This window comes from Equus przewalskii, chromosome X (assembly GCF_037783145.1).
Source record: "Equus przewalskii isolate Varuska chromosome X, EquPr2, whole genome shotgun sequence".
Taxonomy (NCBI): Eukaryota; Metazoa; Chordata; class Mammalia; order Perissodactyla; family Equidae; genus Equus; species Equus przewalskii.
In genome coordinates this window covers 54,277,400-54,302,133 of record NC_091863.1, presented here as the reverse complement: position 1 = coordinate 54,302,133, position 24,734 = coordinate 54,277,400, and the positions used below count along the sequence as shown (strand labels likewise).

Genomic DNA, 24,734 nt, shown 5'->3' with positions numbered 1-24,734 from the left:
CATATGTATTATTTGATATATAAAAGTCTAGAGGGAAATACATATATATACATACATACACACACACACACACACACACACACAGTGGTTATATTTGGAGGCAGTTTTACAGGTGATTTGAAATTTTTTACTTTATATTTTCCAATTCTCTATAAATCTAAATGTAATACTATTATATCCAGGAAAACTACACATAATTTGAGGGGAGTGGGGAGGCAGACTGAACAGGACAGGCCCAAGGACAAAGCCAGGACACATGTGCACTAGCAACTCCCCTCCACACTGCTCGTGGCTCATGCATCATTTTCCTCTGGGACTCATCATTCAACCAGTTGCAGGCAAATCTATTTAAATGTATTATCACTATTATCACCTCACCATCTTATCCAAGAGTGGACCAAAGAAGCCTTCCCAATGCCTTGCTGAAATCTAGATATACCACATCTAGCATATTTCCCTGATCTACCAGTCCAGTAACCCTGTCCATCAAGGCAATTTGGCCAGTCTGACATGACTTGTTTGACCTTGATGAACCAATACTGGTTCCTGTGCTCACCACTGCTTTTTCTGAACGTTTACAAAACAACTCTTGATAATCCAGTCTGAAATTTAACCCAAGATCTGCAAAACTCTCTTTCTCCTTTTTGAAAATCTGAAGAACATGTATCCAGGTCCCCAATGTACATATTTATACAAAATATGTTAATTTTCTTCTTTTGGTCTATTTCAAATTTTTTATCACAATTTCACCAAGTGGAAAAATCTCAAAATCTCTAGGGCCTTTACTTTTTTAAGATATCTAAATTCAATACAAAGCAAACAAAAGTCCATTTCAAGAGGATGAAGCCTTATCACGGGAAAGAAGAAGAGAAGGCAAGACCCTTATTAAAGTACGACTGTTACTAGCTCAAGACTACGTGACTCAATAACAGTCTGGGTACAAATGGAAACTTGTAAATTGAATTCTCAACTCACTCCCACTTATCTCACACAGAATTTGAGTTAGAGGAAACATTAGAGATCATTTTGCACAGTCTCCTTATTTTACAGATCAGAAAATTGAGGCCCAAAGTGGTTGACTAGTACAGGATCATTCAGCTACTTAAAGTCAGAACTAGAACCCAGGCCCCTGACTCCTCCTCCAAGATGATTCTCATAGGATTTAGCACCATGTGTATACGTACATTCTTAACATAAAGGGAGCAAAAACAGTGTTTTTTAATTTCAGTACAATGATAGGCCCACATTATTCTACTCCTATTTCTCTATTTAAAACGATAAATCAATTCCCCTATTGTGGAATATAAATCTACAGCATTAAACAAAGCAACAGTGGAAATACCAGGGTCAAGTTTTCAACAAGCAACGTATTAAATTAAAAAGAAATCCTAGGGCTGGCCTGGTGGCACAGCGGTTAAGTGCGCATGTTCTGCTTCTTGGCGGCCCGGGGTTCACTGGTTCGGATCCCGGGTGCGGACATGGCACAGCTTGGCAAGCCATGCTGTGGCAGGCGTCCCATATATAAAGTAGAGGAAGATGGGCACAGATGTTAGCTCAGGGCCAGGCTTCCTCAGCAAAAAAAAGAGGAGGATTGGCAGGAGTTAGCTCAGGGCTAATCTTCCTCAAAAAAATAAAAGAAAAAGAAAGAAATCCTAAAAAGCTATAACTATATAAGAAATAATTCATTCTCGCTGCTCCATAGTATTCTAATCATTCTACCCCATCAGGAGAACTGATGTTTTACAGACACCAAAGCTTCTAGGCTCTTGCCTCACATCATCTAACAAGTACAAGAAAGCACCTGTCCGGCTAGGTTCCAAATGCTTTGCCAACGCTAGCTGCCGTGTCCTCAGGCTATGTGAAGACAGAAGCGACCAGCACAAACACACACATCTGTATATGAAGTTCCACCCAGGAAGCAAAACTGAAAAGAAAGCTAACATTTTTTTCTCTTCTAAGTTTACAAAACAAGGTGGGCCTGAAAGGTTCTAGACACTTTGGGGAAAAAGTCTAGCAGTTACTCAAAAATGTTAACCGTCAAGTTACCTTAGGACCCAGCAATTCCACTCCTAGGTATACGTACTCAAGAGAATTGAAACATATGACCATACAAAAAACTGGTCCACGAGTGTTCATAGCAGTGGTATTCACAACAGTTAAAAGGTGGAAACAACCCAAATGTCCATCAACTGATGAATGGATAAACAAAACATAGTATAACCATAGGATGGAATATTATTCAGCCAAAAAAAAAGGCGAAGCACTACATGCTGCAACATGGATGAACCTTGAAAACATACTAAAAGAAAGAAGCCAGACACAAAAGACTACACATGGTATGATTCCATTTATACGAACTGGTCAGAAAAGGTAACTTCACACAAAGAAGAGGAGTGATTGCCTAGGGCTGGGGGAGGGGAGGAGTTTGGGGAAAATGAGGAGTGACTGCTCATGGGGCAGGGCTTCTTTTGGGGTGAGGAAAATGGTCTAAAATTGATTGTGGTGACAGCTGCACCACACTGAACATTCTAACACTTGAGTGGTACACTTTAAATGGGTGAATTGTACAGTATGTGAAAAAGCTGTTTTTTCTTTAAAAAAAAAACAAAAAAAGGTGGGCCCTATCATTTTTATCAGGTCAGCATTCCTAGCTAAAATGATCTACACCCAAGCCTTAAGCCCCTCCAGCACACAGCGATAAGAATGAAAGGTAGTCCCTTATCCCCCTGGTTCCCTCTGATCACCTGAGTAATAACATAGTTGGTTTGCTCTGGTCTCAAGGCAATTTGGAAAGAGAGTGAGAATCAAATCAGGGGACCAAGCAAAGTAAAACTAAATGGCAAAGAGCAAGCATATGAAAAGATGCTCAACATCATTAGCCACAGGAGAAAGGCAAATGAAAACCACCAGGGGTCACTTCACACCCACCAGGATGGCTAGGATCAAAAAGACTGACATTAACAAGGTTGGTGAGGATATGGAGAAAGTGGAACTCTCACACTGATGGTGGGAACATGAAAGGGTGTAGCTGCTATGGAAAACAGCCTGGCCATCCCTAAAAGGTTAAACATAGACTTGTCATATGATCCAGTAGGTATATATACCTAAAAGAAATGAAAACACATGTCCATGCAAAAACTTGCATACAGATGTTCACAGACTATTATTCATAATAGTCAAAAAATGGAGACAACCCAAATGTCTATCAAATGATGAATGGATAAACAAAACGTGTCGTATTATATGCATAATAGAATATTATTCAGCCATAAAAAGAAGTGAAGTACTGATACTTGCTATAACATGGATGGACCTTGAAAACAGTTACAAAAGACCATATATTATATGAATCCACTTACATGAAATATCCAGAATAGGCAAATCCATAGAGATAGGAAGTAGATTAGAGGTTGTCTAGCACTGAGGGGGATGAGGTTGGGGCAGGGGGCCGGTGACAGCTAAAAGGTACAGAGTTTTCTTTTTGGGTTGGTGAAAATGTTCTAATTGATTGTGGTGATGGTTGCACAACTCTGTGAACATTCGAAATCACACTGATTTGCACCCTTGAATAAGTGAACGGTAGGTCATAAAAAACTGAATGACAAATGCAACTCCATTTCACCTGAAGAAATGAGAAATGCCTACTTACTGCATTAATATTCTTAAGACTGCACTATTATCCCATGGTAGTCTTCCTAAGTCCACTTTCCCTTTGGAGGGGGGTCTCCCTCAGGCTTCCAGCAGCCCCTCTACCCCCAGGTTACTTCCTCCTTTGGTGCAGGAGTTTGTGACAATCAAGACTAAAAAGCTGACATCTGGGAGTTGGTTTTACTTCATTTAACAACTTCTGGCATCTGAAGAGTCTCAGAACAGTATCTTTTGCTGTGTCCAGAGGTATCTAGGTAGGGGGAGGGGCTCACAGCTTCTCTGCTGTGGTGGGAGGTACTCGTGGCCTAGTGGCAAATGCCCTAGTCCCAAAGTTCTCAAGAAATCTGACTTCAAACTTTGATTCTGTCCCTTCCTGGCTGTGTGACCTTGAGCAAGTCACTCAACCTCTCTGACCCTCACTCTCCTTATCTGTAAAATGGGGATAATACCACCTACCTGACAGGGATATCCTGAAGACGAATGCTTACAAAACCATCTGGAACATACTCAAATAATTCACTTCGACAAACCACGTACCAGGCTCTGGACTAGATCCCGGGAACACAAAGATGAATACAATACTAGCTGCCTTCAAATTGTTTAGCGTAGAAATGCTGTTAACAGGAATTAATTTTCTTCCTTCCCCACGTTAGCCTTCTTTTAGGACGTTAGCCTGCTTTTAGGATGGCAATAAGAGTTTCAGGACTTTGATTCTTTGCCGCGATAAACTTTCACCTCTGTGCTCTCAAGACAGATTATGCTGATAGGGTAGCAGCTATGTTTACATCCTTTACTCTCAAACAGAGGGAGATGGGATGGTTATTCAAATGTTATGGAAACAATATCCCTTTTATGCTTTCAAGTTATTATCAACACTGATCCTTAACTCTTCCAGGTCTTACCTGGAGGTGTCTCCATGGCGAAAGTGTGCTTATTCAGCACTTTAAGATAAGCAGGGAAAACTCTCGTTCCCTCTCACTCCCTGTACCCCCAGCCTGTCTGGATTTAGACTCTAGTGGAAAAGACTGGTCACAAAGGATCAGTTCCCAGTTTAGCTACCTTGGTGACCAATTTTTGGCTCACCTCCTGATTTGGGGTTCAGGTTTACAAATGGAGGCTGACTCAAAGTAACTAGGCAAAACAATGTAGGAGACAGTTTCTAAATCAAAATGGTATAACATGAAGTCCCTCCTTCCCTTGGTGGAGCAATTCCATAAGTCACAGAAAAATACTTTTTATTTCAGAATAGAGTAGAAGAGAGCCTTTGCCAAGAGCCAGTTGTTTAAATTTTCAATCTGAATTTTAAGCAGGATTATACATGCCCAAGAACATAATGCTATTTTTAGCTAACAGGTAGGACTGCTGTGTCCACAACAGTTTGGAGCAATCAGGAGCGAAACAATTAAACACCATCTCTCACTGTGGTGCTTATCATTTAGTACTTCTATTCCTGTTTTAATATTTTCCAAAGCTTCACCATAAAAATACTTGTAAAGTACCCATGCTAGGCACAATACAAAGTTCAAACAGATAGACACAGTTCCTATTTTCATGAGTTTAACCCATACTAAGCGAACCAGATATATGAAAGAATCTCAAGGTTAGAGCATTCCCACCAAGCTGCCATCCAGCTTCTACGTGCCCAGGGGAGATACATTAGGAAGCAACTGTCCTCTACCTATCACCCTTCCAAGCTTGCACCCTCTCTGTGTATTAGAAGGAGAAGGGTAATGAAAATACTCTAAAATTGACTGTGACGATGGATGCACAACTCTGTGAATATACTAAAAGCCATTAAATTGTACACCTAAATGGGTACACTGTACGGTATATGATTTCTATCTCAATTAAGCCTTTAAAAAAGCAGAAAAACTCTTCTTACTCTGATTGTTCTAATTAGTCAAAGCTATTTTTGTAAGCTATCATGCTAAAGGATATCCAGGTATAGGCTGTGGTGGATTGGCAATGGTGCCTCATGGCCACCATGGAGATCAGTCTAATCTTCCAGGGCACATACATCTCTTTCCCTGGTCTCTCTTCTGTTATTTCCCCAGGTCCTTTCCTGTTGTTCCTCTGCTCTAACTAGGTCTTAGGTCTCTCAGGTATTTGCAAGCACGGTTTGTCCCTCAGGGTTTGTCCCTCAAGATTAAACCGATTGCTGAATTGCTGACCCTCGGCAACTTTCCTTTCATGACCTTAAGCAAGTCATGTCCTTGCTCTCCTGTCGCTATTCCAGTTTGCACAATGAGGGCTTGGCCTACGTGATCCTTTCCAGCTCCCATATTCTATGTGAAAAAAAAGACAAAGAATGAACACCTACTTGACCAATAACACGCAACGTCTCTGCCATTTTAGCCAACAGACATTTTTTGGATTATTCATTTTGTAAATGCCCATATGATGCAATCTTCCAAAGAACAGTATTTAACATATTTATAAAATAATCAACATGGAGTCCCTATTTTTAAAAACTATCACTTTTTCAAAGAAAATTCAGAGCCCAACACAGAATGCTTGATAGTCCCTCTGGACCTGTCTCCAAGGGTCCATTTACGAACAGAAAAAAAAAACCTTTTGCATGTCGGGGCCCTGAAGGATTTACCAAACCAAAGAAAGAAAGAAGATTGGGGTGCCAGAGCCTTAACAACAGTGGTTCAACCAAATCCTAAGAGAAGAAAGGCTCTGTTTAGCAAATGGTAGAGAGACCTAACATGAGATAGCACCTCAACATATATTATAAACTCAGAAATACGCTCAGAGAGCAATGAACACCACAGGAATCCCTTTACCCGGGACAACTTGCAGCTTTTAACGCAAACCAGTCAGTTACATTCTCCCAACAAAACTCATAGAAATATGCAGTCATCAGTTTCCAAGATACTACCACCAGACAAATTCAGTGTTGTTTCCATGTGCCCAACATCAGAGAGCAAAACCGAAAGAAACAAATCAATTTCTCCTACACACACACACACACAAATATGCAAGAGAAACCATTTTCTTTGCAGAACCTATGTTGTCTAAGTGTGGGCATGAAACGGATAAATATTGGTTACTAATGAAAATCAGATGGTTAGCTCTACACTGAGAAGCAAAGAGCGCACGCAGGAATCATAAAAGCAATATCCCTAAGGTATGTTTCCTGTCATTAAGCTGAACACCAAACGTGAAGAGAAATGACTCAAAGGGTCTATTTGCATCTCTCCTTCCCATTACCTCAGACCAACAAGCTCTCCTGTTAGTTACCTCCCTATACTTCGGTCCCCATCCATAATGCCTAGTGCAGAAGGTGGCAGGCCCCTCTCTTCTTTCCCTTCAGGCTCTTCGCTTGAGGCACTGAACAAGAGTCGGGGAGAGGGTGGAAAGGACAAAGGTAGGCACTTTCGATCCCTTACAGCTTTGCGACAGGGCTCCCAGCCTCTCCCCTTCTCATCACTGCACCAGAGCACCTGCCCCGTAGAGATCCCTTCCTCCACCTTAGTAACCGGCCCACGGGCCTAGGTGTCCAAGGAGCCCAGGCGCTACAGACCTAAGGGACAAAGGCCGGCTTACAAAGAGGAGGGGGAGGCGAAAGTCGTCGGGAACAGTATGAAAATCCTTGCAAACAAAAGCGGGGGGGAGGGGGGCTGAGAATGCCAAGCCAATCTCGGGGGTTCCCAGAGGTAGCCAGGTTTGGTGGATTACTGCGTGTGGGGGAGGGGAAGATTTAGAAAATTCCTCTGAGGATAGGGATTAGGGAGCTGCTGGGGGCGCGGCAGCCGCAGGAAGGAGGCTGAGGGTAGGACCGAGGCCCTGGGGCGAGAAGGGGGCACAGTTCGTGGGCGGGGAGAGCTGATGGCAAAGAGGTGACGGCCTGACAGGGCCCAGTCGCGGGAGAGCGGGCGCGGCGCACCCCGGGGCCCAGGAGGGGTCCTCAGAAGGGGCTCCAAAGCTGCGCACCGCGCGGGGCCGGAGACACGCGGCGAGGGCTTCGCGGGAGAGCGCAGAGCTGGGGGCGCAGTGTTGGAAAGAGAGAGTCTGAGAACAGAACCGTGGAGAGGCTAGGGGGGACTGTGAGGGGGCCTGACCCCTGTCCGCCCCACCTCACCTGGCGCCGGGTCGGAGTCCAGGTCTAGTGCTGAGAAAGCGCCAGCTCCGGCCAGCCCTCCGTCCCGCGCGGGAGACCACGGACACAAAGCGGGGCGCGCGGGAGGAGGGGAGGAGGGGAGGAGGGAGGAGGAGGGGGAGGAGGGGGAGGAGGAGACGCCTGAGGCGCGCGAGGGGGGAAGGAGGGGCGCCTGCCGCCCTCCGCCTGGGTCAGGGGGCGGGGCGTGCGGCTGGAGGCCGCGCTCGGCCCGCCAATGGCCACCCGGCCGGCCGGCTGGCTCGGGCGCGCCATCCCGCAGCTCACCTCGGCACCTGGGCCTTGGCTGACCCCAGCCAATCAAACATCGTCATTTGCATAACCTGCCCCGCCCATTCGCCCCAGCCCGGGGACTGCTCCCTGAGAACACAAAGAAGGGCCCCCGTAGGGGGAGGGGTTCCACTCCCCATTTCCTACCCCGAGGGCATAGCATCACCTTTTCAGCGCCTTTCTAGGTCTTTCACCGTCACCCTGATGAGGGAAGGGGAGTGGGGGTCACGGAGGTTTGGCCCAAGATCCTTTAAGAGTTCACATCTTTTCTCCGTGAGATTTTTCTAACCGAGAGCTATTCACCTTCTATTCCAAGAGAAACAGTTTCTTGTTTTTTGCCTCTGAGGCCTTCGCCTCCGCCTCCCTTCCCCCCTTTTTCCAGTCGCCCCCAGTCTGTGTGCTTCCTCCCGTAGGCTGCTGCCCACTACTGGTCTTCTGCTGCACTGCAGCCTTGATCAGCAGGCTCTGAGCACAGCTTTGATAGATGCTCCCAAGCTGCCCACCCCTACCCCTGTCCAGAAGGAAAATGGGAGAGGAAGAGGTTACTGCACTAGGATAGAAGGGACTTGATCAAGTGGTTTTGCTACCCATGATGGCAAAAAGCCACCACTTAGCGTAAGTCTAAACTTCCCAAATCATCTTGTCCCACCTTTCTTCTCTTACCTTCAGGTCTGTACTGGGCCACGATGGTGACTGACTGGCCGGCCCGTTTCAGAGCAGCTGCAGCCTGCTCATGAGTTGCATTCCTCAGGTTCACGCCATTCACCTGTCCAAAGAGAGGAGCTATGAGCCACCCCAAAAGCAAGAAAGGGAGTCCTCTGTCATACTAATTAGGAGAGGGAGATGGGTAGCCCATCCCTAAGCCTACTCAGATGCCTTTCTCAATATCCCATCCTTGTCCCTATGTTGAGACCTAAAGTATACGACATCTCTAGTGTAATAATTATCTTTGTGGTAGTCAAATGCCAACCAGGGTTAAGACCCAAAAGATATTCATTTCCTCCTCAAGGATAAGTCTGGTCTTGGTCCCTGTCCCTCGCTAAGGATATCTATAAAGAGAATATAAGTTTTCTCCAGCTCTCAGCCTCTCCCATCTCAAGCATTCCTTGGAGAAAGCGAGGTCCCCCCTCCTCCCTTTTAGACTGACACAGCTCCCATCCTCCCACCTTGCCTTTGTCTCCTCACCGATAAGATCCGGTCTCCCCTGCGCAGCTCCCCACTCAGGTCAGCAGGGCCTCCTGCCAGGATGAAGGAGACAAAAATGCCTTCTCCATCCTCTCCTCCTACGATGTTGAAACCCAGGCCTGTGGAGCCCTTGTGCAGGATGATCTTGCGGGGCTCTCTGGTGGGAAAGGAATGGAAGGGTCAGGACAAGGTAGATATCAACTGTTGTCTCTGTGAGGGCCAGCCTGGAACGAGGCCTATATCACTATAGAAGGACTTGGGTCCCTATGTATGATACCTTGTTCCTCCCTTTCTCTCCTCAAACCTGCTTGGCTGCTGTTTTCTGTCAGCTGCCAAGTTTCAGTTCCTCTTCCCTCCCTTCTTCCTGAGGGCTTGGAGTCAGCTTCTCAGCAGACAATCCCCTACTCTCTCAGATCAACAAAGCCCTGCCCTGGGCTCTAGAGACCACATATCAGAGCCCACTCACTGGTCCTCTTCCTCCCCAGATTCTCCTATCCTACCAATCAGTGTGATGCACCCTGGGCCCCAACAAGGGGAATCAGTTAGGGGCAGTGCAATCACCCTGGGGTTGATTGCAGTCACCATCAGCAAAACGTGCATACTTACTTTACACAAGCTCCTCCGCAGCCTCAGATTCCACCCACTGACTATGACCCCTCCTACCTTCCCCAACGACAGATTTAGTCACCAGCTACCACTATGTACCCTTGCTAGGTGATGTAGGAGACAGAGATAAAGAAATCCCAGGTCCCCAAAAGGAGCTTAGGAGCCTAATTGAAGAGAGGAGAAAAGCACATAAAAACTGCAACTCTAACTAACCATGTCTAAGGAATCCGTCTGTAAAAGTGTCATCAGGGGAGCCACTCATGTATATCCATACAACCCAACTCCCAGCACACCTTCTCAGCCCACTGCCTTCACTTTAAGCATCTTTCATCAGGGGAGCCCCAAGTCCAAGACTCCTCCTTTCTTGCTTCCAGTCTCCGGTGAGAGTCTCCCTCCCTGAGTCCCGGATGCTCTTGCTCCAAGCCCTCCTCTCCTCCTACCTGACATCCCCTCCAGGCCGCAGGGAGCGGAGCGGCCAGGCCCACCTCTGCGAAGCTCTCCTCCAGGCCGAGGCCGAGGCTGAGCCCAAGCCCAGGGCCAAGCCAGAGCCTGAGAACTTGCGTGCCCTCTCCATGGCTCCTCCAGTTCTCCCCCGTCCGCCTACCCTTCCGGCCCCACTGCAGCCAGCCCAGCAGCCTACCAGGCCCCACCCTGCAGCAAACCTGTCCCCCGGAACCCTGGCCGGCCAGACCAGTTCCAAGGCCACTGCTGCCGCCGCTGCCGGTGCCGCTGCCGCCGCCGCCAGAGTGGGGCGGGGCTGTTCCCTGTGAGGCCACCGGCCCTGCCAGCCTCTCAGCGTCCCGCCAACCCCACTGGCTGAATTTCTTTCTTCTCCAGTTTAGAATGATTGCAGCAGAGTGGGCTGCAACTGTCTTAGGGCAGGAAACCCCGCAGCCTCCACCTCCTCAGCCCCCTAAACTCTCCACCCCACCCTTTCTCTGCACTTTCAGATCAGGGCCACACACTTGGAACTCCCCCTGATGGTAGAACTTGTCCCTGCAACCACCTCTGTCCCTCCCTAGGGCCCCAAGGGCTGAAAGAGGTCCTCAGACCTCAAAGACAGGAGCACTGAGGGCCTTGTCCTCTTCTGTGCCATACTATAAGGAGGCCTGTGGTCCGCCAGAAATGGATTCCTCTCCTCCTCAACCCTCGATAGGATGAAGGGGGGGGGGGGGGGGTTGGGCTCTTACCTGGTGAAGTCCTCCTCAGCCAGCATGTGCCTGGGGATGGGAGAGTAGCGGGCTGGGGGAACCTGAGGAGGAGCAGGGTAGCTGACCTTGCTCTCCACAGCCCCGAGATAACCCAGGCTGGAATTATGGCTTATGTGGTTGTCAGCCAAGGCAGTAAAAGCTGGAATCAGGAAAGCGAGAGAAAAGTTCAGAGACCGCTCCACCTGGGTACCCTACCCACCCCCCTCCAGATGCAAAAGAGACCAAGGGATGCTGATTCCTCAGGCTTCTGCCCCCTACTCCACCCCTCAGGGTTCCTCCTCCACAGTCCCTTTCTGAATCCTAGGCTCACTCCTGTGAGTCTTAGAAAGAGCTGAAGTCAAGGCAGTCTACAAAGAAAGGCATGACTGGAGATGTGACTAATAATAATCCCTCGCATCTCTATAGCCTAATACAGGTTTCCAAGGGCTTTCTCGTCCATGATCTCATTTGATCCTTGCAGCAGTCCTATGAGGAAGGCAGCACATATAGCATTAGCTCCTTTTTGCCAAAGAGGAAACTAAAGACAGGTGAAAGGGACTTGCCCAAGGGCACCCAGCTATAAGGGACAGAGCTGGGGTTTGGACTCAGCTCTTCTGAGCACTAGTTCTCTGTTTGCTCTCTCTCTCTCTCTCTCAACAAGGGGTATGAACTTCTTCCCCTTCGGAAACCAGGGGGCAGGGGCTTCAGGCCAGGAACAAGGCAGATGGGTACGTACTGCTGGCGTAGTCAGGGGGTGCGTACATGTCGTTGAGATGAAGGCTGCCTGGCTTGGCCACCTTCAGATAGACCATGTCAGATGTGTTCTTCAGTGAGGCCACAGCTTCCTCATGTCTCACATCCTGCAGATTGGTGTTGTTCACCTACAAGAAGAGGGGCCTTAGGGCTAGCACTGGGAGAAGGGAGGGCCTCTTCAGGGAACCCTAAGGGGTGCCTTTTCACTGAAATTCAACAGTGCTCTAACAGAGGCCCCAGGATAGTGCTGTGAGGAGCAGAGAAGCATGAGATAGGGGTAGGGCAGGTGAGGGAGTCTCAGCCATGAGAAGAACTAGGACCTCAGTATCTGCGTACACACAGCTCAGATGATGCTCTTGAAATTCCCTATGATGCCTAGTCCCTGAGTGAGGTTCAGGTGGAGTGAGAGGTTGCTCAAGCTCCTCCTCTCCACTCTATCATTTGGGCACCCTGGGAAGGCTGTCTCACCGCCAGCAGCCGGTCCCCGATCTGTAGGCGTCCATCCTTCTGAGCAGCACCCCCCTCGATGATCTTGGTGATGTAGATGCTGTTGTCTCCTGGGATGTGCTGGTTGCCAATCCCCCCAGCAATGCTGAAACCCAGACCTGGGCAGGAGCCAGCAGGGAGTGGGAGAGGGCCACAAGGAGAAGATAGAGTGCTCAGTCAATCCCAAACCCAACCCACTGGCCCCACAGGAGCTCCCCCCAGGGATCCCAAACACTAAGCTGCCATCCCGAGGTCAGTTAGGGTGAGACGTGAGGTCAAGAAAGAAGGCTGTGAGCTGGAACAGGGAGTCAGGCAAGGAGTAAGGCTATTCCTTTCCCTTTCCTACAGGGCCAACCAGAGACCTCTGGCCAGAACACAGAAACCCAGAGGGCCACACCTTTGGGACCTTTGAGCAGGTTGACCTCCATGATGGTCTCTGGTGGGGGCTGTCGCCTCCGTACCACCAACCGCACCACAGGGCCTGCCTCCTTCAGTGCCTCCACAGCCCGGCTGTGCACCACCTCCGACACGTCCACCTCATTCACCCGCAGCACACAGTCATTCACCCTGTGGGGGAAGCCCAAGAGGCATGACACTGCGCTGCCACCACCCCTCAACCCCATCTCCTACCTCCTCCTCCTTCCCTCCCCTCCCTCTCCCTCCCTCCCCCCCCCTGCCAACCCTCTCAGATCTAATGGAAGGGTCATCCTGCCTGGCAGCCCTCCTTCCCTCATCTCCATCCTGCCCTTGCCACCTCCAGCCCTGCTCCCAGGCCACCTCACCCCAGCCTCCCATCCATGGCAGCTGCTCCACCAGGGATGATCTTGGTAATAAAGATGCCAGGGTCATCAGGGACATGGGGATTGTCGATGCCACCTGCAATGCTGAAGCCCAGGCCAGAATTGCCCTGCAGAAGGGGGTGGAAGGGCACAGTCTGTTCACTCAGAGGGCACGAGGGAGGGTTCCTGGCAACCCTACCTCCCCCAGCCCCCCAGAGAAGGGTCTTCAGGCCTCAGAAGGCGACATGGCAGGCCAAGGCACATTCGTCAGAAACCTTGCAGCTTCCCAGCCTGTGCTGACCATTCTGGCATAGAGGCCTCAGCAAAGCCATCCCCTCCCCAATTCCCCAGGCCTCAGCAAGCAAGGTCAATTAATTAATATTTGTTAGTTGGTTGATTGATTGATGCAGTGATGCAGCCTCTGAGGGCTGCTGTTTCCCCGTCCTCTCAATGCAGGTGCCCCCATGAGTCTTGAGACTGAAGTTCAGGGCCCTCCTCTTTCCTGGCTCAAACCCTCCCCTCCCCTTTCATCCCACCCCACTGGCAGACTCACCCGCTCAAGTACTATTTCCTCATACTTGAACATGCCATCGCTGCCATTCACCTAGGGGAAGACACAGGCAGTTCCCTAAATGCCTCCTGCCCTCCCAGCCATCTTACCCCCCTGGTCAACCTGCTCCTCCCCCACTCCCCACAGAGTAGAAGAGCCCAAATCGACCCCAGGATACCTCTTGGCCACAGATGGGGACAGGCTGACCCTGAGGAGGCCACCCCCCTCCCCTTGCTTCCAGCCATATCAGGCCAAACCCAGCTGCTCATTTAGCCCAGATCAATTGTCTGGGACTGAGCCAGCCAGTGGTGCACTCACCGAGAGGCTGGGCTCCAGGGCCTCGGGGTTCACTAGGAGGGGTGCAGGGCTGGCCTGAGGGGGATGGCAGAAATGGAACATGTGGCAGGCAAACCATGCCACACCCAGCATCCATGGGGGCACCCAGTGGTCTGGACAGGGACCTGTTCCCCTTCTGAACCACAGCCCTCCCTGACCTGGGGATCACAGACTCCCACCATGTCAGGGCTGGAAGGACAGCGGACACCATCTTGTCCAACCTCCTTCATGTGACAGATGGTGACACTAAGGCCCAGAGAGGACATGGGTTGTGCCTAAGGGCACACTGGGAGTTAGTGGCAGAGCAGGGGCTAGAACCTGATCTCCAGGTGCTCTTTTGATTAAAGCAAGCTGCCAAGGCCACTGATGTTTTGGCCACTCGTCCCCTTCCCCAGTAAAGCCCATGGGAAAAAGGAAAGTTGCCCTCTTCAGAGTACCTCATAAACCCTCATTCTACATCTCCTTCTGTGTCCCCAGGAACCCAAATCCTCAACTGGGCAGAAGGAGTCAAAGTCCTAATCCATTTCTACCAAGGGGTTTTTGATCCTGAACCCTTTGTATTTCCCAGCAGAAAGAACCAGGGTAGAACAAGGCATGGACAGCAGAGTCCATGACCTTCAACAAGCAGTAGCCATGGGAGGAGAGGAAGGGAAGGGGATGGAAACACAGGGTTGGTCTGACCAATCCACAGAGGTGGCCCCCAGACAGGACATACTTTTGGCCATCACCAAGTGAAAATGTGATTTTGGACAGACAAGTAGAACCTGCTCCCTGGCTCCCACACTCATCCCCAAGAACGGAGGAGCCCTCTTGCCTCTCTCCCCAGGTATCCTGGCACCCCTCCCCAATCTTTCTCTGGCTGCCTTGCCCCTTTCTTGACCCCTGGTCTCCTCCTCTGAAGAGAGGAACTGGAAACCCCGGGTGAGGGCTCCTCCACATGCCCAGCTCTGCTTCCTCCCTCCAACCTCCACCCCACGCAGCTTTGGCTTCAAGAAGCAGAGAGGAGACGGGGAGAGGGCTGGCTAGTCCTGCCTACACTTTTTCTGGGTCTGGCCCAGGACTTTATCCCTTTCAGCCCTAGGAGTTGGTGGGAGGACTCCAGCGCAGGCCCCCTCTGGTCCCTGATCCCAGGAGGAAGAACCAATGGCTCTTCAGAGCCCTGAGACCAACGCAGCTGCCTGAAGTACCATGCAACAGAAACACAGGCAAAAGGACACTCATGCAGCTCTTGTATGCATCTGGTGTACCATGTGTGCCCACATGTGATAAGCCATGCTTAAAGCCCAGCTCCAGTGAGACCCAGAAGCTCCCGGCTCTTGCTGGTCCACCCTCCAGCCTCCCACTGCCCCCCTCAGGGACCCTGCTCCCAGGGCCAGGAGCCATCCAGGGATCAACCCTGGCAAAGAAACCATGACCAACTTGCTCAGCCTTGGGACTGGCACTCATCTCCCATTTGAGCAGGACAAGCATGAGAGAGTGTTTGCAAGGGTAGGGCCCCAGGATAGAGGGGAAAAGGAGAGAGGGGGACTTGCTGGAGAGGGCAAGGGGCCAAGGCAAGGCGCATGGGAAGCAGTAATTGTGGACAGACAGAAGGCCAGAACTGAGGACTCCTCTCCCCAGGAAGTCCCCATCTTTGCTTCGGAGTGAGAACACATCCTATCCCCAGAGGAGGACAGAGGCAGCCAGAACGGTCACCAGCTTGGGGCAGTCAGCACCTGCCCTCGACAGCAAAGCCTCCTCCTTCTCTCTCCCTACCCTGGGGGCTGCAGAGCCGAATAACCAGACAGGGCCTCCGCCATGCATGCCAGGGACCTGGCTCTGCCGGCCCAGCCTCCATTTTGCTGCTTCTCCCACAGATGCTCCTTCCATTTTCTAAGCTGGCAGTTTAGGCTGGGAGTGGAAGCCGGAGTTGTGCCCAGCACCCAGGGGTTCCCAAGCTGTGCCAAGTCAGAGCTGGGGGGCCAAGTTCTCCCACATCTGGGGGTATCCAAGGGGGACATGCTCCACTGGGGCCAGTCCCTGCACCGGGGCAGCTGCCCCTTTCCTGGCTCCAGGAGCTAGGAAGCCTGCTACAGACCCCCCTTCCCCCCCCCCCTCCACCCAGCACACACACACTTCGGACTGCTTGGACAAAAGAGTCCGTCCTTCTCAGCAGCCTATCAGCCTTGCTTGGGACATGTCTCTCGCTTCCTCCCCCTCCCCTCCCTTGCCTGTCAAGCGCCTCTCAACAGGGACACCACACACACACACACACACACACACAGAGGCACATATGTGCACATACTTGCAGCCACATGCTCACACACATACATGTAGCCACACACACAGGCAAACACAGCTATCTCTGCAGCTTCATCTACAGAGACACCTCCACATTCAGAGAGACAGCCCCACATGTCCATGTGCACATTCACACACAAAGGGACTGGGACGGAGAGGGACTCATGGCATTGAGGGCTGAAGCTCAGCAGCTGGGCACATGGACTCCTCTACATAGATTCACAGGAGCTCCATTGCCTCCCTCCACACACCTCAACATACACACACACACACACACACACATGTCCCCCCTACGCAGAGCATCATGCCCCCTCCTCCCCTCCTGTGGAGACACACACCACACACAGCCCCCGCAGAACCTCCCGCCCCCTGCCAGACACACAGACACTGCTAAACCCCCACACTGAGACAAACCCAATTCCCCCACACAGGAAAATGTGCCCCTCCGCCATACCTTCACCTCCTGACACACACAGCTCCTCCCAATCCCCTCCAAATGGAGACCCCCAAGCATACACACAGGGAAGCCCACATTTCCAACCGCCTCTGTTGGCTCAGCTGCAATGCTAGGGCTCAGGTTCCACTGTCTTGGAGCCCTAGGAAACCCTGCTGCACTCCAGGCCTCTAGGCCCCCTCTCTTCAGTCCCCCTGGGTTGCCCCACCGCCCCCCCTCCATTGGTCCATACCTGCTCATACCAGTCCCGGTTGGTACAGGTGCACTCGGGCCACCAGCTGGGGCCGCTGCCGTTGAGTTTGGGGGTGCTCTTGCCTGGGACTGGCTTAGGGGGCACTGGCCCCACATCCCGGCCAGTGGGGATGAGCTTGGCCTTGGTGCGGGGGGTGGGGGTGGCCCCCGCCTGTGAGGGCAGGGTCTGCGAGCTGTAGCCCCCATAACCCGCGCTGGCTCCATTACCCCCACCTGGCCCGTAGGGGTCGGGCACCTGCCAGTCCCCGTAGCCGGGAGGCTCGAGGCGCCGCAGGGCGGCCAGGCGGGTCACCTCGTAGCACTCGGGGCACTTACAGCAGTGCTGATGCTTGTGCATGGCACTGCCCCCTGCGGCCCGGACCCCCCAGCCCACGCCGGTTTCCACGCCGCCGCCGCCGCCGCCGGGCTCCCGGGCACACTCACACTGCTCGGACCAGGAAGGGGGGGGCACCCGTGGGGGCGCCCGGGCGGAGCGGGGCCTGGGGCCGGGCGGGCGTCCCGGGGCTTCTGCCCCGACGCTGCCCCGCACCCACGGCTCCCCCTCCAGCACTGGCGGCTCCGTGTCGCCCGTTGTGGCTCCTGGGCCGAGGCCCAGTGGCAAAGAAGAAGTGGGAGCCTGGGCAAAGGCTGGGTGCCGCGAGGACCGCTCCTGCACTGGTCCCCAGGATGGATCTGAGTGGAGTCAAGAGCATCTCTCCCTGGCTCCCTTCTCAGTTGATTCCAGCCAATCAGCGTGCAGAGTCAGGCAGCGGCAGCGGCAGCGGCTGGAATGCTAAACAGCGGCTCCTTAAAGGAACAGAAGCAGTGGCGCGCCCAGGCTCAGCCCCAGATCCCCATATATCAGGGGTACCGCCAACCCTAGAGCAGGGGCAGGGGACTTGGGCCAAGGGTGAGTTCAGCCTCCAATCTCATGCCCCCATATCCCCAATTTCCGTCCATCCTCCACCCACTCCACCCCATCCCACTTGCAAGAGGGAGTTGCAGGGAGATGCTCAATGGGTCCCCGGGCTTGCTCTGATCTGGGGCCACCAGAAGTAAAGATTTTAGGCAGCAGAACGGACAGAAGGGACGTTGGAGCAGGGCAAGGGAGGTGCTCTCTCCTAACAGGGGACCAAGGAAGAGGGTAGCTTATGAGACCACTCTCCTGTCAGCACCTCCTTCTCAGGACTATTGTTCTCTCAACCTCCAGGCCCCGAAATGACCAAACCTCACACTTGACCTGCTTCTATCGCCAGCGAGGGACTCAAGCCTAGAACAGGAGGAAAAGAAGGCTCTAAGCTCTTGTCCTTGGTCCACAGACTCCTCTCTCCTCCACTCCACTCCCTTGTGGTCATGATGGGGGAAAGAGCTTCAGGATACCAAGAGGAAAGAGAGTCCAGGTCAAGAGGAAAGGTAAGAAGAGATCTGAAGTGAGAGAAAATATTCTAGGGGTCTGGAGAAGAACTTGGGAATACTTCTCCAAGGACATCTCCTTGGCCTCTCCTGGCTCAGCCTGTTGGGGGATGGAGGAAAGATGACATGCCAGGAAGACTTTATATTTTTCCAGTTCTTGTTTCGTCGTTAGCTACCAGTTATTGGGTCTTCACAAAGTCCTAAATGCTTTACATGCAAACAAAAACCCTACCAAGGTGCTACTATTATTACCTTAATTTTGCCACTGAGAAATTGAGGCTCAGATATGGTAATACAGCTAGGTAACACAGCTGGAAGTGACAGAATCAGGATGCAAATCCTGGCCATTTGACTCCAGAATCCATGCTCTGAACGACTCTAGTACAACAGGTCTATTCTAAGTTCTCCTGCAGAACTTAGATCTCAGTTCAATTCAACAAACATTCATTGCACACCTACCCTGTGCAAGACCTTGACCAGGTCCTAGGGATACAGAAATTCATTCTTAATTCAACAAGTATTCATTGAGCACCTCCTATTTGCCAGACACTGTTCTAGGATTTGGGGATGTGGCAGCAAACAGAACAAAACTCAACAAACCCCTGCCACTGGGGAGCTTCCATTCTAGTGAGAGGACACTGACAAAAATCAGCACAATACATAAGTGAATTATATAGTATATATGGTGATAAGTGCTGTGGATAAAAAGAAAAAGTAGAGCAGAGAAAGAGGGATTGGGAGTGCTGTGGGGGACACCGGTTGTGATAATTTTTCTTCATGTTTTTTACCCCCACATTTTAATATGAAAAATTTCAAACACACAGAAGAATTGAGGGAATTTTACAGGGAACAAACACCCAATTGTCATCTAGAGTCTCATTAACATTTTACTTTACCTATACTTGCTTTATCACATATCTATCCTCCACATATCCTCTCCAACTTTTTTAAAAATGAAAATTTGCAAGCATACAGAAATGTCGAAATAATAGTACAATGAGCATCTATATATCTTCCTCATAGAGTCAACAACTGGTAACATCTTGCTATATTTGGTCTATCGATCTATTTACACTTTTTTTCTGAACCATTCAAATTTAAGTTACAGATTTCATTACACTTCTCCCATAAATAATTTAATATGCATCTTGTAGGAATAAACACATTCTCCCACATAACCACAATATTACTCTGACATCTAATAAAATTAACAATAATTTTATATCACTTAATATCATCTAATGTCCAGTCTATATTCAAATTTCCCCCACGCTTGCCTTTTATATTTTTAACATCAGAATCTAATCAGTGCTCTCACATTGTATTTGTGTCTTTAGCCACTTTCAATCTAGAAACAGTCCTAATCTTTGAAAAAACTTTATTTTGAAATAATTGTAGATTTACAAGGAAGTTGCATACATAGTACAGAGAGGGCCCATATACGCTTCACGCAGTTTCCCTCAATGATTACATCTTACATCATTAGAATACATATCAAAACCAGGAAATTGACATTGGTACAATGTGTGTATAGATCTATGCCATTTTACCACATGTGGAGATTCCTATAACAACCACTGCAATCAAGATACAGAATTATTTCATCACCACGAAGATCTGCTGTCATCATTTTATCAGGTTGAGGGAAGTGTAGAAACCTTACCTCCTTTTAAGTCCCTTTACTCTGTCCCATGTATAATATGGTTGTCTTAAATATTTCCTCTACTTAGATTGAGCTCCACATTAGACAACACTACACTTATTGCTTCAACCATCAAACATAATTTAGACAACTCAAGAGAAGGAAAGTCTATTATATGTACTTACATTTTTACTCATCTTAATCTTTCTTCTTTCCTCATGTTCCAAGATTTCTTCTTTTATCATTTTCTTTCTGTTTTCAGAACTGCCTTTAACTATTCTTTTAGCGTGGGTCTGCTGGCGACATACTCTCTTAGCTTTTCGTTTGAGGATATCTTGATTTCCCCCTTATTTCTGAAGGACATTTTTACTAGACATAGCACTCAGGGTTGGCAGTTCTTTCAACACTTGAAATTTATTTTGCCACTTCCTTCTGGCCTCCATGGTTTCTGATGAGAAATCCACTGACATGTGAACTGTTTCTCCCCTATAGGTAAGGTGTTGTTTCTCTCTTGCTGCTTTCAAGATTTTCTCTTTGTCTTGTTTTCAAAAGTTTGATTATGATGTGTCTTGGCATGGGTTTCTTTGAGTTTATCCTTTTTGGGGTTTGTTCACCTTCTTGAATCTGTAGGTTTATGTCTTTTGCTAAATTTGGGAAATTTTCAGCCATTATTTCTTGAGGACTATTTCAGCCCCACCCTCTTTCTCTTTTCCTTCCAGGACTCCAATGACATGGATGTTAGGTCTTTTGTTATAATCCCACGTCTCTGAGGCTCTGTTCATCCTTTTTTAAAATCTATTTTCCCACTGTTGTTCAGATTGGGTAATTTCTAATATTCTATTTCCAAGTTCACTGATTCCTTCCTCTATCCTCTCCATCCTCCTGATGAGCCCATCCACTGAATTTTTTAGTTTGGTTATTATATTCTTCTGTTCTAAAATTTCCATTTGATTCTTTGTTATATCTCCTACTTCTGTGCTAAGACTTTCTATTTTTTCATTTGTTTCAACTTTGTTTGTAATTGCTCATTGAAGCATTTTTTTAAAAAAATGTTGGCCACTTTAGAATCCTTGTCAGATCATCGAAAGCTCTGTCATCTTGGTGTTGGCACCTGTTAATTATTTCCCATTCAAATTGAGGGTCTCCTAGTTCCTGGTATGATGAGTAATTTTTTATAGCATCCTAGACAGTTTTGGATATTATGAGACTCTGGATCTTATTTATAAATCTTTCGTTTTGAGTAGGCTTCCTCTGACACTTTTCAATCAGTGGAAGGGGCCACTGCTTGGTTACTGCCAGGTAGGTGTATAAGTTCAACTTCCTCCCTCAGTGTTGGTTGATACCCAAGGTCAGGGCTTCTCCTTACTGCTGGGCAGGGGTGGGAGTTCTAGCTCCCCACTAGGCCTCCACTGATACTTCTCAGGCTGGGAGGGATTGAAGTGCCTCCTTCCTGCTCCCCAGGTGGCTTCTACTGACCATGGGAGGGGGGCAGTGAGGGTGGTAGAGGAGTGGAGTAGGGAGGGAAGGAGGGGGGGCAGTGGTAAAAGTCCTGACCCTCTTTTTGGCCTCCTCTGGCACTCTGACACCACCCAGCGGAGAGGAGAGGCCTTGTTACCCTGCATGGATGGAAGTCCAGGCTCCCTACTTGGCCTTCTTTGACACCATGCCAGAGAGCTTGGGGGAGCCTGGAAAGAGTAAAAGTCTGGATTTCTACTTGGCCTTTGCTGGCGTGGGTGGGGCTGCAGTTCTTTTCTGTGCTGTTCGGTTGTAGTAGCATGGTTATTGTCTAAGAGTTTTCTGTCTGGCTAAGCTGCCCATTTCCTGGTCTTCTGACTAGAGAGAGCAGGCTTTTATTGAGGCTTTTTCTGTCTGTACCCATTGGCATTTCCAGGCTGCTGGTTTCTCCAGTGCCAGTCTGGAATATGAGAGTCAACAAGAAAACCCAGGGAACTCACCACCATGAGTTCAGGTCACCGAGATTCCTAGTCAGTCTGCCCTTTTCTCTTTCTTTCAGAGTCTTCTTATGTTTGTTTTATATACAATGTCCAGGGTTTTAGCTGTACTTAGTGGGAGGAATAAGGAGAAGTGTGCCTATTACTACTGGGTCCAGAACTAGAAGTCTCCCACCTTTTTTTTTTTTGATTAATGACATTGACTTTTTGAAGAGTACAAGTCAGTTGTTTTGTAGAATGTCCTATATTCTGGATTTGTCTGGGGTTTTTTTCCCTCATGGTGTCATTTGTCTCATTCCTCTATACCCTGTATTTACTATAAACTGGAAATTAGAATAGAGGCAACCTTAAATAGGTTGGTCAGGGTAGGTCTCACTGAGAAGGTGACATTTGAGCAAAGACTTGAGGGAGGTGAGGAAGTGAGCCAAGCAGAAGAATGTACATAGCAAGGGAAGAGCCAGTGCAAAGGTCGTGGGTCAGGAGTACACCTGGCTCGTCCAAGGAACAGCAAGAAGGACCAAGTGACTGGAGCAAAGTGAGGCAGGGGGAGAGTACTAGGAGATGAGCTCAGAGATTTAGCAGGGGACCAGATTGTGTAGGGCCTGCAGGCCATTATAAGGATTTTGGCTTTACTCTGAGAGAGATGGGGAGCCATTGGAGGGTTTTGTGCAGAGAAATGACATGATCTGACTTGGGTTTAGCAGGATCACTCTCGCTTCTGTGTGGAGAATAGGCCACAGGGGACAAGGGTGGAAGCAGTGAGACCAGTCAGGAGGCTACTGCGGTGGTCCAGGTGACAGGTGATGGTAGTTTGGACCAGGGCGGTAGCACTGGAGGTGATGAGATGTGGTTGGATTCTGGATGTATTTTGAAGGGAGAGTCAACAGGATTTGCTGACAAATTGGATATGAGGTGTGGTCCCAGAGCAACTGGAAAGGTGGAATTACCTTCAACTGAGATGAGGACAACTTTAGGAGTGGTCATTTTGGGGGAAAAGATCAGGTGTCCAGATCTGGACATGCTGAGTTTGAGATGTCTATCAGACATCCAAGTGGAGATGAATGGTAAACAGGCCCTGTCACTGAGGTGCTCAGAGTTAGAGAAATGGAAATATGGAAATAGATCATTACAATACCCATGAAAAGCGCTATTTCAGACGGGTGTACAGAAAAGCAATTATTATCTACTTAATTAATTAATTAATTAATATCTACTTATGGTGGGGAGCACTTAAGAAAAGTTTCACAAAGATGACATTTTTAGTTTGGTCCTGAAGGGTGACTCAGTAGAGAAAAGGTACTCTACGTGAGGTAGAGAAAAGAGAGAAGTGTCTTGTTTCCCATATTCTTAGTCTCTGGCACACAGTGGTTGCTCAGTCAGACCCAACCCAGTCACTAGTTGTGTGACCTTGGATGTTACTTTACTTCTCTGAGCTTCAGTTTCTTTATCTGTGAAAAGGAAATAATCACAAGGTTTTTGTGAGGATTAAATGTAAAACACTTAGCACATTAGCTGGTATACAGTGGGTTGGGGTTAACTATTACTGTTGAATGAACAAATGAATGAATATCTTCCTTCATGACCAAGTCTAGGCTAGGCTGGTAACTTGAGAGCTTAAAGTCTATTATATGCTCAGCAGTTTGTCAATATAGAGTGCTAGACTCTTTTCCTACATCCTAAAAGTGGCTCAGGAAAAAAGCCCCGTATAGCCTGGCCCTCTGAACCGCTCTGATTGAAGAACAAGCATTGCTAAGCCTCAAATGGTCGAACTGCCCTCCCCATGCCCCATCTCCATTGGCTGCTCTTTCTTTTCTCTCTCTTGTCTGTCCATTTTTTTGTTGTTGTTGTTATAATAAGTTTCTCTGTCAATTGCCGTTTTTAAAGATTTTTTATTTTTTCCTTTTTCTCCCCAAAGCCCCCCGGTACATAGTTGTGCATTCTTCGTTGTGGGTCCTTCTAGTTGTGGCATGTGGGACGCTGCCTCAGCGTGGTCTGACGAGCAGTGCCATGTCCGCGCCCAGGATTCGAACCGACGAAACACTGGGCCGCCTGCAGCGGAGCGCGCGAACTTAACCACTCGGCCACGGGGCCAGCCCCTTGTCTGTCCATTTTTAATGAATATGAGTAAAATCTCTTTAAATTCATAGTGAGCTTCTCCCCACTCCACAGACTCAGACTAGACTGGGTTGGATATGAGATGTGGTTCCAAGGGTTTGTGGCCAGAGCATCTGGAAAGGTGCAATTGCCATCGACTGAGATGAGGACAGCTGGAGGAGGTCTGCAACCCTGAGATGCTTTGACACTTGGAACTCCCCGCCCCCCCCCCACCCCCACCCCCACCCCCACCCCCAAATTCTAGAGCTCCTCCGAGGCCCCAGGGAGACAGGCGCCCCCTACAGGTCAAAAGCAGCCCCACGCCCCTGCAGGCGGAGGTGGTTGCTAGGCAACGGGGCGGCCAGAACAGACACTGAAGCGACTGAGGAGTATGCCAAGAGATTTAGGAGGAGGAGACAATTTCTCATCCCATCCACCGTCTCTCTGGTGCCCTCAGCAAATTGACGGGGTTGGGGCAGTGTGGCCTGCTGCTGTCTAATAATCTGGGCTCATTCTTGAAAGTAGAGCTTTATTGGGTGACCCTAGCCTCTGTGTGTAGAGAAACAATCACCCTTGCCCCAAAGCCGTCTGGTTTCACCTGGGACCGGGAGCCTGAGATCGGGGCTGCTGAAGGCAGAAGTTTCTGGTTTGCAAGTAGGGGTTATTGTTGTGGGTGCGCATCCTTAGTCGATGGGAATTCTAGCAAATTGCACATGGGTGGGAATAATTTTGGTGATTAGTC

At 49.4% G+C, this 24,734-nt stretch overlaps 1 protein-coding gene across 13 annotated transcripts in view; it reads right to left on the bottom strand.

The window, feature by feature from the left end:
* Positions 1 to 17,593, bottom strand: part of DLG3 (discs large MAGUK scaffold protein 3) — a 52,965-nt gene extending 35,372 nt beyond the window's left edge. For 3 of the 13 annotated variants that reach the window (XM_070603904.1, XM_070603906.1, XM_070603907.1), the window contains exons 1-10: positions 16,893 to 17,365; positions 13,909 to 13,962; positions 13,594 to 13,644; positions 13,044 to 13,168; positions 12,659 to 12,828; positions 12,244 to 12,380; positions 11,759 to 11,903; positions 11,023 to 11,182; positions 9,227 to 9,383; positions 8,705 to 8,807 (exon numbers count right to left, since the gene is read on the bottom strand). In XM_070603904.1, coding sequence (XP_070460005.1) covers positions 8,705 to 8,807; positions 9,227 to 9,383; positions 11,023 to 11,182; positions 11,759 to 11,903; positions 12,244 to 12,380; positions 12,659 to 12,828; positions 13,044 to 13,168; positions 13,594 to 13,644; positions 13,909 to 13,962; positions 16,893 to 17,249 — 1,459 coding nt within the window. In that variant the 5' untranslated portion in view covers positions 17,250 to 17,365. Of the gene's footprint in view, positions 1 to 7,735; positions 8,024 to 8,704; positions 8,808 to 9,226; positions 9,384 to 10,272; positions 10,808 to 11,022; positions 11,183 to 11,758; positions 11,904 to 12,243; positions 12,381 to 12,658; positions 12,829 to 13,043; positions 13,169 to 13,593; positions 13,645 to 13,908; positions 13,963 to 16,892 lie in introns of those variants that run through there. The other 10 variants (XM_070603905.1, XM_070603908.1, XM_070603910.1 and 7 more) reach the window with 6 other exon arrangements.
* Between the last annotated feature and the right edge of the window lie 7,141 nt (positions 17,594 to 24,734).